The 17,217-nt window shown below is 43.4% G+C and overlaps 1 protein-coding gene across 5 annotated transcripts in view; it reads left to right on the top strand.

Moving 5' to 3' along the window:
- KIAA0319L (KIAA0319 like) overlaps nucleotides 1–17,217 on the top strand; it is a 105,030-nt gene that overhangs the window by 67,951 nt on the left and 19,862 nt on the right. For all 5 annotated transcript variants that reach the window (XM_066375830.1, XM_066375833.1, XM_066375831.1 and 2 more), the window contains exons 6-13: nucleotides 681–778; nucleotides 3,770–3,857; nucleotides 5,350–5,442; nucleotides 7,266–7,398; nucleotides 11,206–11,434; nucleotides 13,004–13,127; nucleotides 14,145–14,277; nucleotides 16,996–17,144. In XM_066375830.1, the coding sequence (XP_066231927.1) occupies nucleotides 681–778; nucleotides 3,770–3,857; nucleotides 5,350–5,442; nucleotides 7,266–7,398; nucleotides 11,206–11,434; nucleotides 13,004–13,127; nucleotides 14,145–14,277; nucleotides 16,996–17,144 (1,047 nt within the window). The remainder of the gene's footprint in view (nucleotides 1–680; nucleotides 779–3,769; nucleotides 3,858–5,349; nucleotides 5,443–7,265; nucleotides 7,399–11,205; nucleotides 11,435–13,003; nucleotides 13,128–14,144; nucleotides 14,278–16,995; nucleotides 17,145–17,217) is intronic.

The raw sequence follows: 17,217 nt of genomic DNA, 5'->3' as shown, positions 1-17,217 counted from the left end.
ATTTGTTCCCCCAAATTTAAGACCGGTTTTACTGGGAAGGCATTCCATTTAGATAATGGCATTCTGTCCTTCCCTTACCTAGGCATATGGTCTGAGCTACAGATGAGGACCATGGAATGCTTCATTTGAGCTTAATTAATTTCAGTGGGGCCTGTTTTAAGTGGGCCATCCCCTACCATCTTCTGCAGAGTGTTATTTAGCTCAGCAGGAATGAAGCTCTTTTAACTCACCAGGATATGATGACCTCAGTGAGACGAGCATTGTTCGCACTCTGTAAAAAGCTATTTTTGAACCATGTTATTTAGAAGTTATTGCTGTTCTTTGTTGCAAAAGAAGTTTTGCAAGAAAATGGCCTTTACTCCCAATGAGTTCATCTGTAGTGGTTGGTAGGCATGAACTTTCATTGGGATGCCACACCATGAGAAACGTGGTATTTTGGGTGTGGGGCAGGATTGAGCATAGCTGGGAGAAAGTAGAGGAAGCCCTGACTGTAGCTGAGTCAGCAGAATCGACCATTTCTCTCCACAGAATGTTTGGTTTCCCTACAGGCTTTGGGGTGAAATCTTAGAAACTAAGGCCATGTCAAGATTTAGAAGAGATTTGTTATTGGCAGGCTGTGTGGCTGCCCTCTTTGTGTGTAGGTGTGTGTTTTGATGATTTTTGTAACTGCCTTTCTATAGGAGAAAACTACACCTACGACTGGCAGCTGATTACTCACCCTAAAGACTACAGTGGAGAAATGGAAGGGAAATATTCGCAGTTCCTCAAACTGTCCAAGGTGAATTTGCCTCCTGTCATTTGCAGGGCTGGGATCGAGGTGCTGAACATTTTTAAAAATTTATAATATAGAATTTTCTGTCCACATTTAGGTCAGGAACAATATTTCAGCAGGATTCAGAAGTGAATCCTTCAAAAGTTTTGACTGACATCCAATATTTGTTAGTATATAATTCTCAAATTTTCATTTATGATGAGAAGACTGTATAAACATATTGGTGATAGCTGCAAATGCAGCTTTTAAGGGTAACATAAGGATTTTAGAATTTGGTAGAAAAGCTAGGTTATTTGTGGCCACATGTAAATTGGCTGTGTAAACTGGCTCAATCTTTTTTTTTTTTTAAAAAGATTTTATTTATCCATTTTTATTGGAGAGAGAGAGAGAGAGAGAGAGGAAAGAGGTAGAGAGAACAGGGGGAGGAGCAGGAAGCATCAACTCCCATATGTGCCTTGACCAGGCAAGCCCAGGGTTTTGAACCGGCAACCTCAGCATTCCGGGTTGATGCTTTATCCACTGCCACCACAGGTCAGGCTGGCTCAGTCTTTTTTTGAGACTCAGTGTAGTTATTAAAATTCATGAAAATTTACATGGTCAAGCAGTTAACTTTCCTCCCTCCCTCCACAGTTTATTGTACACTAGTTATATAGCAGGCATTGGGGATTTACCAGTGAGTTAATTGAAACTTAGCATTCAAGGACAACAGAGTCTAGTAGGTGATATTGACTGGAAACAGGTAATTATAACATGGAATGTACTAGGTCAGTGCAGGGTGGGTATTGAAACCCCAAGAGTTAGAGTAGATTTCTTAGAGTTTGCTTAATTGGGTCATGAAAGGTTATTGACTTACTAGGTAAAAGGTAGAATGATAATACTGTAGGCAGAGGAGGTAATATGTCCACTGGGCCATGTATTAGAAAATGTGGGGAAAAGGGAATTATATGTGTTTCAACCTGACTAGAGCCTATGGTGTGAAAAGAGCAATAGCACAAGTAAGCTGGAGAGATGCAGAGGCCAGATTGCAGAGCCTTTGTAAGGACTTGAACTCTGACCCAGAGGGAACCTGGAGGCTTTGAAAGGTGTTAAGCAACAGAAAGACATGTTCAGATTTTCAGTTTAGAAAGATCACCCTGACTATAGATTGGAGGAGGTCAGACTCAAGCTAGGGAGACCAGTGAGGAATCCATTGACAAATGTAGGTGTGAGGTGATAATAGCTTAAGAAAAGTAAATACATAAAATGAAAACCACCTATTGAACTCATACAATATGTTAGAAACAGTGCTAATTGTTTTATGCAATTATTTCATTTCGTCTTCATAACAACCCTGAGATTTAGATACTAATATATATTTTACAAATGACAAACTAAAAATTGGAAAAATAAAGTGGTTTGGCCAAAGTTCACAAAGTGTTTAAATGGTAGACTTGAACTTTCTATCTCTAAAGACCTCCCCCAACCCATGCTTTTAACATTGCTATGGTGAGTGGTTAAACGCTTAGGGGAGGGCAGTGTGAATGGAGAGGAGTGATTGGGTTGGAGAAATGTTATGGAGGTTGACTTGATAAGACTTGGTGATCAATTAATTGGGTGAAGGTGTTTAAGAGAAGTCTAGGATAATTCTAGCCTTTGGCTTAAGCACTTGGGTGGATGTTGGTGCAAATGTGGTGACATTCACTGAAATGAGAAGCACAGATAGAAGAACAGGTTTGGCGGGGAGGTTTGCAGATGATTAATTAATTCATTTTTGGACAGAGTGAGTTTGAGGTTCCTGTGAAACAGGAGTGCAGGTTCCCAATAAGGGGTAAGGGCTGGAGATAGGATATATACAGGTCTACACATTTGCACACCAACCTCAAAGAGATGACAGTTGAAGCCATAGTAATAGATGAGATCATCCAGAGGGAGTGTGTAGAGTGAAGAAATAAATGGGTTTTGTTTGGGACCCTGGGGGACACTGTCATTATAGGAAAGGGGAAACTGAAGGAAGTGAGGAGTGGGCAGGGAAGTGAAAGCGAAGAAAGGGAGAGCATTATGAGAAGAAGGAAGTGGTCAAACATGCTACATGCAGTCAGTTAGCGTTTACCCAAAGAAGATAATTCAAAAGAAAGAAAAAAATCCATTTGCCCAAAAGATGTCATCATAATATTAGTTATAATAGTTAAAATTTGGAAACAATTCAAATAGCCGGCAATGTGGAATGCTTACATGAATTATGGCACATTTATTCATCTCCTAGTCTGCAGCCATTAAAATGACTATTAAAAAGACTGTTATAGTTGCAAAAGTGTTCATGCTAAATGAATGGGGAAAAAAGAACAATAAAATGTTTGACATGCACTTTGATTTTAGCTAGACCCTAAATACCATTGACATAGGAAGGCAGGGATCTGTCTTACTCATCTCCAGTCCCTGGCCTAGGACAATGGCTGGTACATAATTGGTTCTCAATAAGTGTGTGTGTTGAATGAGTGAACTGTTTAAAACTATTTTTTGTATGGTTAAGGATTGGGAGGAAATAAGAGAAATATGATTAATTGATGTGTTGTTAGGACAGTGGGATTTTGGGTGATTACTTTTTCTTTTATATTATGTTTATACAGTTAGTGAAAATCAGGAGGGAGAAATAATCCGATATTTGGGAGCTATTTGGTATTTCTACAAAATATTTTTCTTTGCAGAGATGATTGTTTTAATTTCATAACTGTGTGAAATAGGATGGTTGGGCCCTTAATGTTCTTCTTAAAAGAAAATGGGAGTACAGAGATATTGAAATCCCTTCTGTTGTTCTAGAGTCAGCTAGTAATAAGATTCACATTAAAAGCTATGTTTTTTTAGTTTATAATTCATTGTTTAATCTCTTCAGCTAGTTTACTTTTTCCATTTTGCAAACAGTACAAGAAGAGGAGAGTGCAGCATGGGAGAGTTCACATATGTGTGATTTTAAGTATTATAGTTCTTTGCAGTTGACTATAAGATCTGTACTTTCCGCAGCTCACTCCAGGCCTCTATGAATTCAAAGTGATTGTAGCTGGTCAGAATTCCCATGGGGAAGGCTATGTGAATGTGACAGTAAAACCAGGTATGTTTCTCAGCCCTGTGTCTTCATTGCTCCCTCTGCAGGATTCCCAAGAAGATAGAGATGACTTTGGGGGTTTTAAATTCTGATTCTTTTTTTGTGATATGGTTTTTGGGCAATTCCTAATTTAACGTAGCAAAAAGTGAGGGTGGCAAAGTATATAGTTAGGTTCCATTTGGAACACTTTGTCGGGCAGGGAAACCTAAGTCACATGACCCATGGTGCAGTGTGGCCTGAGCAATAGCATATCTACCTGAGGACTAACTACTTCTCCAAGTGGGTCATGCTGAGAGAAGACCATGTGTTGTCATTAAGAAACACAAGAAAGCCAGGAGCCTAGGAAACTCTGTGGGAGAACCAGCCAAGTAGCTGGCCCTTTCTGATCTCTTTCCAGAAATGTGGGCCTTTGCTCACAGACTTCCTCATTGTAACCCTGCCAGTTCACTTTAACCTTGGACCCCAAACTGTCATTCTTTTTTCAGTGATCAGTAGATTACAGTGTGATAGCAAGGTATCTTGTTTTACTTTTCAGAGAAATTTGGGGGAAGTTGGCAAGTGGCACATACATTGGTACAAATTCTAAATACTGTTTCCCGTCTCTGTTGGTAATAGATTTTCTTTTAATTCCTTGAATCTGTAGCCAAGGTAATTCTTTCTCTTTCTTAAAAATGTGTTTAGTATAAAGACCATTTGATCATTTCTCACAGAAAAGGCTATGGGGCTCACAGTCATTCAGGTGGGCCAGAGTGGTCTGTGGCCTTTTCAACACTCTGGCCTAGTCACCTCACACATAATCAGCTCATAGGTGGTTGGAAAATTACCCATGATCTTCTCAACACAGTCTTGTGCCAAGGGATAGCTTGCTTGCCAAAGCTTTTAGTGCACAAAGCTTTTTTGTTGTCCACCTCTGGCCAGCCTGCCAGAAAGCAGTCACTTGCTGCTGTAGCACCTTTCATGACCTAGATAGCACTGAGCAGGAAAGAATGCACAGGGCGTGGCCTTGGGAATAGTCAGATTTGGAAGAGACTTTAATACTCCCAGCTGTCTTGTGTTAGAATGCCAACCTGGTCTTGTGACTTTTGCATTTGATGTGCTTCACCCACCAGTTATGTAATGGAGACATTTATAATTTACCTAGATATGGCCTGATCCTCCTATAATTTTCAAGGCCCTTCTTTTATTTATTTATTTTTAAAATTTATTTATTTATTTATTTTAAAAGACTTATTCATGTACTCAATAAAGCCTTTTAATTATTCTACACACAAAAAAAAGACTTTTATTCAATTTTCAGAGAGGGGAGAGATAGAGAGAGAGAGAGAGAGAGAAGGGGGAGGAGCAGGAAGCGTCAACTCCCATAAGTGCCTTGACCAGGCAAGCCCAGGGTTTCGAACCGGCGACCTCAGTGTTCCAAGTCGACACTTTATCCCACTGCACCACCACAGGTCAGGCTCAAGGCCCTTTTTAAAATTTCTTCTGGGTCATTTTCTTGCAGAGCCTCGTAAGAATCGGCCTCCCGTGGCCATTGTATCACCACAGTTTCAGGAGGTTTCTCTGCCAACCACTTCTACAATCATTGACGGCAGCCGTGAGTACTTACCAAGGCATGATGCTTTAGAGTAGCATTCACTGCGTCCTCTGGTAGAAGATTTGGGCCAGCTATGTCTGCATTTTGCTTAGGGTTCTCGACCACAGTATGAGAAGACCAACCATCTGAAGGTACTGATTAGGAAGGGAAAACCAAACATGCCCTATTTAAAAGCCCCATGTGGCTTGTTTGAGGTGGTATTTCTGTCCTGCGACTGTAAGAAAGTGGGATTATTCATGTCTTTAGCATTACTTTAGTTGAAACTTGTTGGTTTTTAAATTTTCTTAGATGGAGTTGCCATTCTCAGTTATGGAAACATAGCTGTTTTCTATCAGGACAAGATAAGTAACTGAGTCTTAACTGACGGCTCTCCCCCAACTGTTGCTGCCTAACAGGGTTCTGGTCAGCCTTCTGCAGGAGAGACTTGAGGAGCTCCCGCCCTGCCTGGGCTCGCTCCCATTTCCCCTCAGAGGACAGGAGCAGATTTCTGGGCCATTGTGTTGATCCTGGCGCTGTGTGTGCAGGAGATTTCAGGCCTATCATCTCACCAGTATTTGCTTGGGTTCTTTTGAGACCCGTTAAGGCCCTGTTACCCTGACTACCCTGGCAACAACAGTGGTTTTGGGCAGAGGTAGTCACTGCTTCTGCAGAGGAATCTCTAGCAGTGTTAAACATTCCATGAAGATAGTCTGACAAGAAGAAGAAGCTAGAAGAATAGCAGGTCAAGAAGGAAGAGACAAAACAGGAAGAAGCACTCGAGAGAGTGGTAGACAAGGTTCATACAATACCATTTTATTTTATATTTTTGAATAGGTCAAAGTTAAATAATGTGTAAAGGTATACAGCAAAAAGAATCACTACCATCCCTGTCTCCCAACTATCCAGTTTTCCTCCAGACAATCAATGCTGTTATTCTCTGTATCTTTCCAGATAGCTTATGCATATATAAAAAGATATATATACAGTCTTTATGGTAAAACATTATGCACACTGCTATGTACAATGCCTGTTTCTGTATGTTGGAGAATTTTTCTAAATCAAAATATGGAACACTTCATTCTTTTTTTCTTTTAACGATTAAATAGCCTTCCATTACATGGATGTATATTAAAAATATAAATAAATAAGTAAATAACAACATTGTCTGGATGTATATTTTCATTGTTTGAATATATACTTGTTTTCAGTCATTCTCTATTGGTGGCCATTTAGATTATTTTTGGTCTTTCACTATTATAAATAATATTACCATGAATAATCTCATAGAGATGACATTTAACACATGTGTGAGGATATCTGTAGGATAAATTCCTAGAAGAGGAATTGCAGGGAAAAAGGTAGTAAATTTTGCCAAATTGGTCTTTATAGAGGTTGTATCAATTCATGTTTCCACCATGATGTATGAAAGGGACTCTTTCTCCACACGTTTCCCCATTTAAAGAGTTATAAAACTTTGGTCTTTACCAATCTGATAGGTTTAAAAATGGTATCTCAAATGTAATTTAAATTTGCATTTCTTTTAACTGAGGTTGAGTATCTTTTCATGCATTTAAGAATTTTTGATTTTCCTTTCTTTTATACAGTAGCATTTTAACCAAAGGTTGCCTGTGTTGCAGTCCTTGGAAAACTGTGCATTGGACTATTCATAGAGAGGCAGAATGACTCAATATTCCTAGGGAAGCAACACTCTGCAGAGATAGTCTGTAATTTCATGAAGTTTTCCTAGCCTCAGATCTCTAGGTAGTTGCCTTGGTTTGTATAAACTAGATAAATGATGAGACCCAGCGCTCTCATGTTGTAACCAATGTTTCTTTATGGTCAAGAAAGCACTGATGATGATAAAATCATCAGGTACCATTGGGAAGAACTTAAAGGACCTCTGAGAGAAGAGAAGATTTCTGAAGATACGGCCATATTAAAACTAAGCAAGCTTGTCCCTGGGAACTACACTTTCAGGTAAATTAGGATCCTTTAAGTTTACCATTGGCCAATTTTTTTTTTCTTGTGGGTTTTGCATTCTCACAGGAAATATATAAAAATATAAAACCCAAGTGCCAAGTTCACTGTAGAGTTGGTTGAAAATATAGCATGTGGTTCCATTGGTTCTCTGAGCCCTATGGTGATTGTGGTCACAACAGCAATAACTTTTTAGGGCAGAAGTCCTTGCATAACAGATCAGAATCCACCACAATTAGTCCTTTACACAGACTTACCTGGCAGATCTTCAAACATGTTTTCAGGGTTTCTGTCGTTAAGTGAAAGTTCCCATCTTCCTTTGCCTTTCCTCAAAAAAAATCTAGAATAAAAAACTAGAATGCCATCTTGCCTATTCCCTTTGGGAGATGCTTCTTTAACTTATGATATCTCAAAATCTTTACTTTTGACAAGTGATTTATTTGAATATGAGCTATAGGATCTTTCTCTATTTGGGCTTTTTGGAGAATCTGATTCAAAGATAGTCCTTATAGGAACCAGTGTCAACATTCTAGAACAGGGGTCGGGAACCTTTTTGGCTGAGAGAGCCATGAACACCACATATTTTAAAATGTAATTCCATGAGAGCCATACAACGACCCATGTACGTTACGCATTATCCAATAAAAATTTGGTGTTGTCCTGGAGGACAGCTGTGATTGGCTCCAGCCTCCCGCAACCATGAACAGGAGCAGTAGGAAATGAATGGATTGTAATACATGAGAATGTTTTATATTTTTAACTTTTTTTTTATTAAAGATTTGTTGCCCTGGCCAGTTGGCTCAGTGGTAGAGCGTTGGCCTGGTGTGCAGGAGTCCCGGGTTCGATTCCCGGCCAGGGCACACAGGAGAAGTGCCCATCTGCTTCTCCACCCCTCCCCCTCTCCTTCCTCTCTGTCTCTTTCTTCCCCTCTCGCAGCCAAGGCTCCATTGGAGCAAAGTTGGCCCGGGTGCTGAGGATGGCTCTGTGGCCTCTGCCTCAGGTGCTAAAATGGTTCTGGTTGCAACAGAGCGATGCCCCAGATGGGCAGAGCATCGCCCCCTGGTGGGCATGCTGGGTAGATCCCGGTCGGGCGCATGCGGGAGTCTGACTGCCTCCCCGTTTCCAAATTCGGAAAAAAAAAAAAAAAGATTTGTCTGCGAGCCAGATGCAGCCATCAAAAGAGCCACATCTGGCTCATGAGCCATAGGTTCCCGACCCCTGTTCTAGAATGTGATTAATAAAAGTGGGAGGCTGACTCCAGAGTAATCCCCTTTGTATGTTACAAGCACTTGTATCATATAAACACCATATGTACATGATACTGTCCTCATTTTATACTGAGAAAAATGAGGCACAGTGTATTTACTAACTTCTCTTAGGTCACACAGAACTGAAATGTGGATTTTCTAAGCCCTGTGTCAGGGCTCATTCTCTTGTATTCCTTGACTTGACCTATATGTATTTTCTTTATGCTCCCTTGAATGCCCTTCTCAGTCTGTTGGAGTTCTGCCTCTCTGTAGGGACCTACAGCATTCTCTGAGGCCCTGAGATGCCTCCAGAGAGGAGAGAACATTGCACTCTTTGCTCTATATGACGCCTACCAGGTGTAGCAGCTTATCCATGGGTGTCTGTCTTCCCCACTGGATCTGAGATTAATCAAGTTTTAGATACTGCAGAGACACAGTGATGAACGTTCTATCACAATACCTACCATATAAATAAATATGCATCTCTGTCAGGGTTGTGGGTTCGACCCCTGGTGAGGGCAAATACAAGAATCAACCAATGAAGGCGTAAATAAGCGGAACAACAAATCGATGTTTCTCTCTCCCTTCCTCCCTCTCTCTCTCTCAAAATCAATCAATTGATCAATCAATCAAAATGTAAATAACTATGCAAGTTCTGACCTAGTAGCTCTGTCATTGACTCAAGACTTCAGGAGAATGAAAGGTACCTGTAGTTGCCATTCAACAATGTTGGAGCCTTCTCATTGGCTTACAATGGAAATGTGAATTGGTTTTTACCTTAGATTTATAATATAGGAATCTTAACATTTATGAGATTTAGCCTGGGCTAGGTTGATCTTTTTAAAAATAGTAACAATAGTTAACTACTGTTTCTTGAACATTTACTATGTGTTTAGTACTGTTCTGAGCTCTTTGCAAGCAGTAGCCCATTTAACCCTTATAACAGGTATTATAATTACTCTTATTTTATAGATTAGGACATTTAGATACTGAGAGGTTAAGTAACTTGCCCAGGGTCACACAGGCAGGTTGAGCTTTTAACCATGATGTTAGTCTGCAGCACCTCTGGTAGATATAGAGTATTGGGAAGTGATTCTTTTTTTCTAAGCCTCAGTCTGTGAAACAACGGGGCTGGTTTGATTAGCATTAAGGTCTAGTCTGATTCCACTCGCCGTCTGCTCTCCCTCACTTTTACAACTCTCCCACTGCTGTGGTCAGCTGCTGTTTGGATTCAGGATTCTTGTGTGTAAGCCAGGGACTGAGGTGAAAGTCAATAATGGGCCGCTGCTGCTTTGCCACCTGTCTATAAGTTGCTTTTATTCTGAAAAAGGAAATGAGTAGAATATTTATAAAACAAAAACTGAAAACAACAGGAAACCGGAAAAAGAGGGAAATTTCTGTGGATATTTCTCCCTCCAGTGTTTGTTGATTTGCATGTCTGTGTGTATGATGTTTTTTGCTCTTTTTCTCAAGGCTGTTATACCAAAGATTCCCCCCCAGACCGTGGGAAAAAGGTGAGACTGCAGGATAAAACCCCACAGATGTCTGGCTCTGTGTGTGGCTGGTGGTGAAAGTTAAACAAACGACATGTCTTTTCTATGCTTTTCCTCTTTCTGTCAGCAAAATGGAAGGAGCCCAAACCTCCTTGTTGCTTATGCTCACATTCTGAGGTGGCAAGAGCAGCTTTAGGCTGTTCATCTGGAAGGCATCATTTAGGTAAAAGCCTGTTCTTATAAATGAACATTTTTTTTTTTTTTTTGGTCTCTTTCAAATCCTCTTTCACACTGGCACAAACTGTGGAACTGTTGCGTAGGAGAACTCATTTCCATTTCAGGCTCCTGTCTCACAGCCAGCACCCCTCGTCCATCCCAGAGGCTGCCTGCCCGGGACGTCCACTCTTGTGACAGGTGCACAGCCAAGGCACGCTGATGGGAGCAGCGCTTGCTACAGGCCGGGCTTTAGTTAGCGCAGTGTCTTTGAACCCCACAGAATAGGGACCAGGGACTAAGACCTGGTTCTAGGGCTTGGGAGTCAGAGAGAACGGGACTTGCGTCTTGGCTCATGATAGAGTGCTAGGCAGGTTACCTTGCTTCTCTCAGCCGCCTGTAAATGAGATTGATTGATGTTGTGAGGGCCAGATCAGATGGTGGTTGTACAGGTCCCAGCGCTCAGACACGTGTAGGCCGCAGAGCACGGTGGCGCTGGGCACACATTGCCTGGATTCCCGTCCCGATACCATTCCGTTCTCACTTTGGCAAGTTGCTGACCTCTCTATGCCTCAGTCTCCTCGTGTGTAAGGGATGAAATGAGATTAAGACTTACAGAGCTGTTGTGAGGATTTATTGAGTTCTAAATCACTTGGAACAGTGCCTGGCACACAGTAAACCCTTAGTGTTAGCTTCAGGTATTACTCTACCTTTCCAAGAGGAATGGCAGGAATCAGTTAGCAGTTGGCAACTCTGCCACCTTGGTGTTTCTTAGCCTTGACTTCCAGTCCTCCTGTGTTTGTTCTTTTTACTGAAGCCCATCCCTGATTGTACTCCTCTCTCTGCCCTGCCAGCTTGACTGTAGTAGACTCTGATGGAGCCACCAACTCCACCACTGCCAGCCTGACCGTGAACAAAGCTGTGGATTACCCCCCTGTGGCCAATGCAGGCCCCAACCAAGTGATCACTCTGCCCCAAAACTCCATCACCCTGTTCGGGAACCAGAGCACTGATGACCATGGCATCACCAGCTACGAGTGGTCGCTCAGCCCCAGCAGCAAAGGGAAAGTGGTGGAGATGCAGGTAGGAAGGAACACGCTTCGTCTTTCCTTGCCCAGCGGAGTTCGAGTTGCCGGCTAGATCACCCACCTAAGGCTTGTTTTTGCTGTATTTTATTACCAAAGTCAGATTTGTCCATAGAATATCTGACTTTCTTTAAAAATCAAGAAAGTTTAAGGACCCTTTAACATACCAGCAAAAACCTTTTATCTTAAATGTTTAGTATGAAAGGAAGAGATGAGATGAGAAATGGTAGCTGTTCCAGGACGATTCCAGAGTCAGGCTGTTTAGAAACGACACAGGTGTGAGTCTCATAGACCGGAGTACACGGCCTGCCTAGGCGGTGAGCATCCTGTCTGTGTAAGAAGGGACCAGATCGGTCACCACACAGGTGACGTATGTTAATAAAGCTGGACAGGCTGTGGCAAACCAGTGAACTTAAGACCAGACTAAAGGGATCAGCTGCTCCTCAAGCCCCGCTGGTGGTTGCCAGAGGGAAGTGTGGACCCAGTATTACTAGAATTAGTACAGTTTTTCAAGAAAAGATAAAAAATCTAGACCTTTACTTGAAATTTTACAATTTTTAAGGCATAGAGGCCAAACAAAATGTCCACAAGCTGGATTCAGTCCAGAGGCGGCCAGCTTTTGCCCAGTGTTCTGAAGTCCCAGCATTGGAAGTTTGTCTTAAGTTCTATATAATGTTCCTGCTGACACTCTAGAACATGCGTCCCCAAACTGCGGCCCCTGAGGCCATTTATCCGGCCCCTGCCGCACTTCCAGAAGGGGCACCTCTTTCATTGGTGGTCAGTGAGAAGAGCATAGTTCCCATTGAAATATTGGTCAGTTTGTTGATTTAAATTTACTTGTTCTTTATTTTAAATATTGTATTTGTTCCCGTTTTGGTTTTTTACTTTAAAATAAGATATGTGCAATGTGCATAGGGATTTGTTCATAGTTTTTTTTTATATTCTGGCCTTCCAACGGTCTGAGGGACAGTGAACTGGCCCCCTGTGTAAAAAGTTTGGGGACCGCTGCTCTAGAATCTGTTTCTAGGTTGGAGGCATGACTTGAAGCTCACATTTCACCTGGATGTAGTTAAAGTTATGTTAGGTTTCTCTGCCCCTGCAGATCTGTACAAACCCGTCAGGGGACAGCGTGTTGTCACACAGCAGCTTGTCCCACTGCCATGTTTTTTGAGGCAGCTTTGTAAGGATCATTGGGCGGCCTTCGTAGGAAGAACAGTTTTAAAGATTGTGTTATTATATATTCATGATCATTTTCTGTCGGTCGTAGAGACATCTTGGTTATCTTTGCGCATTTTCCTGTACCCCCTCCCTCCCTTGTGAGAGCTCTTGATCTTATTTGAAACTGCTGCTCTGTGAGGGAGGTTGTTCTCTTTAAGGGGGAAACTTTAACAAGATGTCCCACAGCGTCTGATCCAGCATTCACTAATGTTGCTGAACTAGGAGGTCATAGCCCAGTACCAAGTAAGTTTAGAAAACTGGGCAAATCTCTTAGACCTGAGCAGGATTTAGTGTATGATGTTGTGATTCTGGGAGGCTGCTTTTTCACTCTCTGTATTTAAATATCCAGGGTGTGAGAACACCAATCCTGCAGCTCTCTGCCATGCAAGAAGGAGACTATACTTACCAGCTCAAAGTGACTGACACGATAGGACAGCAGTCCACCGCTCAAGTGACTGTTATTGTGCAGCCTGGTAAGTTCCCATCTTGAGGTGTAGGGTCTTCGATTGGCTGGTCCCTTTATCTCTGGGGGAGAAGAGGGTTTGGATTCTGAGACGTAGGAGTGTAGACATGGGAGGCACCAATCCACGGAGCCTGTGGCAGCTTCTGTTGTCCATTCCCCTGGTGCTTTCTTCATGCTAGAGAGAAAGAGTACTTCATAGCCTCAGCTATGCCCTTGCCCTCGGCCAGTTATTGTGCCTTCCAGGGAACATAGCAGATAGAGTCTCTGCCATCCCAAATCCTATCATGTGTCCTTTAAGGACCAGCTTCAAGCGACTTCCTCAAGAAAGCCCCAGCTCGGCCCTGGCCGGTTGGCTCAGCGGTGGAGCATCGGCCTGGCGTGCGGGGGGCCCGGGTTCGATTCCCGGCCGGGGCACATGGGAGAGGCGCCCATTTGCTTCTCCACCCCCCCCCCCTTCCTCTCTGTCTCTCTCTTCCCCTCCCGCAGCCAGGGCTCCATTGGAGCGGGCGTGGCCCGGGCACTGGGGATGGCTCTGTGGCCTCTGCCCCGGGCGCTAGAGTGGCTCTTTGTCGAGACAGGGCGATGCCCCGGAGGGGCAGAGCATCACCCCCTGGTGGGCAGAGCTTCGCCCCTGGTGGGCGTGCCGGGTGGATCCCGGTCGGGCGCATGCGGGAGTCTGTCTGACTATCTCTCCCCGTTTCCAGCTTCAGAGAAATACACACACACAAAAAAAAAGAAAGCCCTAGCTCACCACGCAGACCCTTTCATTTGAACTGCTGTAGCATTATAGTTCACATTATAACTTCATGAAGTTCTGCCATGTTCTTTCAGAATTGTTTCATTTTCAGTCTTGTATTCCTCATTGTGAGCTCCCTGACCAAACCCCAGTACATACATGTCCCACGGTATCTGCCAGTGCTGCGGGTGGAGAGGCAGTCTTTACGGCTTCCAGAATATATGTCCCAATTGGATTTTGCCTTTCCCAGCTGGACTGCCTGCTTTTGACCTCCAAGTCTCTGTCTTCCAGAAAACAACAAGCCTCCGCAGGCAGACGCAGGCCCAGACAAAGAGCTGACCCTTCCCGTGGACAGCACGACCCTGGATGGTAGCAAAAGCTCAGATGATCAGAAAATTATCTCATATCTCTGGGGAAAAACACAGTGAGTCCTGACACAAACCCTTATTTATGCAAAGGCTCCAGACCTTTGCAGAGCAAGGTTTTACTTGGCTGAAGAGTTTACTTGCTCTTGTTGGCTTATTCAGAGGGGGGTGGGGTATGACTGAGAAAGGTTTGCAGTGCCGAACTTCGACTCTAAGAAAATGGTATATAATAATTTTTGTAAGAAAAAAAAACACCTGACCTGTGGTGGCGCAGTGGATAAAGCGTCGATCTGGAATGCTGAGGTCGCCAGTTGAAACCCTGGGCTTGCCCGGTCAAGGCACATACAAGAAGCAACTACTAGGAGTTGATGCTTCCTGCTCCTCCCCCATTCCTTTCTCTCTCTCTTTCTCTCTCTCTCTCTCTCTCTCTCTCTCTCCTCTCTCTAAAAAAATGAATAATAAAATCTCAAAAGAAAAAAAAAGGAAGACTGCTTATTATCAGACAGTCCCCAAGTAGTACTTTGTGGTCCTGGTGCTCTTACAGGTATAACCCATCTGCTGAAATGCATAGTTTAATTACACGTGAGAGGCGGGATGGAAGGGGTAATGGAGCAGAAAAATACTGTTGCTCAGAATTAACTGGGTGAGGCTGGCAGGAGGGCTGGGGCAGAGCTGCGATTAAGGGGCACTGAGAATTCATCCACAAAATGAAAGCATTGCTCTGTTACTGTTTCCTTGAAGACCACATTTACCAGTTATGTTAGCCGGAGGTGAAGGGCAGGAACCAAAATAATACTAATGAAACTGAGATTACCCGATCAAATCTCCTGGCTCTCAGTTTCTTTCAGCTCCTTTAAATCATAACAGCTGGAACTCAGATTCTATGCAAGATCCCAAGAGAAGTAAAGGAATTCCAAAACGGAGTAAAAGTTAAAAAGGAGTTAAATTTTTTTCAATTTCCAAAGGTAGCAACCATAGCATAGACCGGGTGTTTTGTTTTTGCTTTTGTTTTTAATTTTTTTTTTCTTTTTAAAGAGACAGAGGGAGAGTCAGAGAGGGGGATAGATAGGGACAGACAGACAGGAACGGAGAGAGATGGGAAGCATCAATCATTAGTTCTTCGTTGCGACAGCTTAGTTGTTCATTGATTGCTTTCTCATATGTGCCTTGACCGTGGGCCTTCAGCAGACCGAGTAACCCCTTGCTCAAGCCAGCGACCTTGGGTCCAAGCTGGTGAGCTTTTTGCTCAAGCCAGATGAGCCTGCACTGAAGCTGGCGACCTCGGGGTCTCAAAACCGGGTCCTCCGCATCCCAGTCTGACGCTCTGTCCACTGCGCCACTGCCTGGTCAGGCTGCTTTTGTTTTTGTTTTTTTTTTTTTTGTCTGAGAACAGGCTATCTATATTTGGACTATAGAAACCAGTTGATTTATGATTGGTGAGTTGGATGCTAGAAATTATTTTTCTCAGCTCTTGTTTCTGTCTTTTGGAGAACCTAATCTTCCTCAGCCCAATGTGTTTTTTTTTTGTTTGTTTGTTTGTTGTTGTTGTTTTTTTACAGAGACAGAGAGTCAGAGAGAGGGATAGACAGGGACAGACAGGAACGGAGATGAGATGAGAAGCATCAATCATCAGTTTTTCATTGTGTTGTGACACCTTAGTTGTTCATTGATTGCTTTCTCATATGTGCCTTGACCGTGGGCCTTCAGCAGACCAAGTAACCCCTTGCTCGAGCCAGCGACCTTGGGTCCAAGCTAGTGAGCTTTTGCTCAAACCAGATGAGCCCACTCAAGCTGGTGACCTCGGGGTCTCGAACCTGGGTCCTTCCGCATCCCAGTCCTACACTCTATCCACTGCGCCACTGCCTGGTCAGGCCCAATGTGTTTTAATCATAACTATTAACAATACTAGTGATGAACCTTTTGGTTGAATTTTATTAGTGTTTACCACAGAAATAATGCTTAGCAAGCTTCTTGAAGAGTCTGTTTTAGGAGGGGCTGCTAGGATCGGAGGTCAGAAATTTAAACATCAGAACAAAACTGGAAAGCCTGCAGATTTCTTTGGTAGTCCTGGTGGCCTTAAGGAAAGCCCTGGGGCAGTTAGATCCTGAGCAGGGCGCTCTCTGCTGTGTGCAGCCTGTGCCTGGTGGAGGCCACAGAGCTCCCGCCCGCTGCAGGCTGCCGTGTGAGGCCCGGAGAGAAGGAAGAACATGGGTGCCGGGGTCCTCTGTGGCCCCTGACGAGAGCGGGAGGGAACGTTGCTTACAGAGCTGTTCAGAAGAGGGTCTTTTGCCCTGAGAATTCCTCTACAACTTTGGCCCATTTCCTTTCTCTGACTTTTCAGCAAGAGTGAGTTTGGCATGTGATTAAGAAATGTGTTTTCTTTTTTGCTGGCAAGAGCTGAACCAACGAATAGGCCAGAAATACTTTTCAGAAACATCACTCTGAAATCATTCTTTTGATCAGAGACCTGCTCAGAGTACTTTCTTCCTTTTATAAACTGGAACAGCAAAGAGTTTGTTCTAGAAGCTCATATAAAAGGCAGGCTGGCTAGATGTGTTTGAAGCTGGTGAATGGAATTTTCTGATCAGTAGGTAGCCTTTATTTTGGGGCCAAATGACACTCTGTTCAAATGCAGTATTTTTAAACTTGTCCTCTCAAGGTCTGGGAAACAATAGTTCATGCCTGAGCCGAGGCAATAATTGTCTGCACCTGCTGAGTCAGGGACAGGAGCGCTGCAGACAGGTACAACCCCACCCTTGGTTTTTCTCTTTGTCCAGGGGTCCTGATGGGGTGCAGCTTGAGAATGCTGACAGCAGTGTCGCCACTGTGACTGGGCTGCAAGTGGGAACGTACGTGTTCACCTTGACTGTCAAAGATGAGAGGAACCTGCAAAGCCAGAGCTCGGTGAATGTCATTGTCAAAGAAGGTACCTCCTGTTTCGGGCTGGTGCCCCAGCCTCTGGGGCAGATAAAACAGATCCCTCATCTCTTGTTGGGCTG

This window comes from Saccopteryx leptura, chromosome 3 (genome assembly GCF_036850995.1).
Source record: "Saccopteryx leptura isolate mSacLep1 chromosome 3, mSacLep1_pri_phased_curated, whole genome shotgun sequence".
In the NCBI taxonomy this organism is placed as follows: domain Eukaryota; kingdom Metazoa; phylum Chordata; class Mammalia; order Chiroptera; family Emballonuridae; genus Saccopteryx; species Saccopteryx leptura.
The sequence above is the reverse complement of the archived record's forward strand: the minus strand, read 5'-3'. Positions and strand labels throughout refer to the sequence as shown.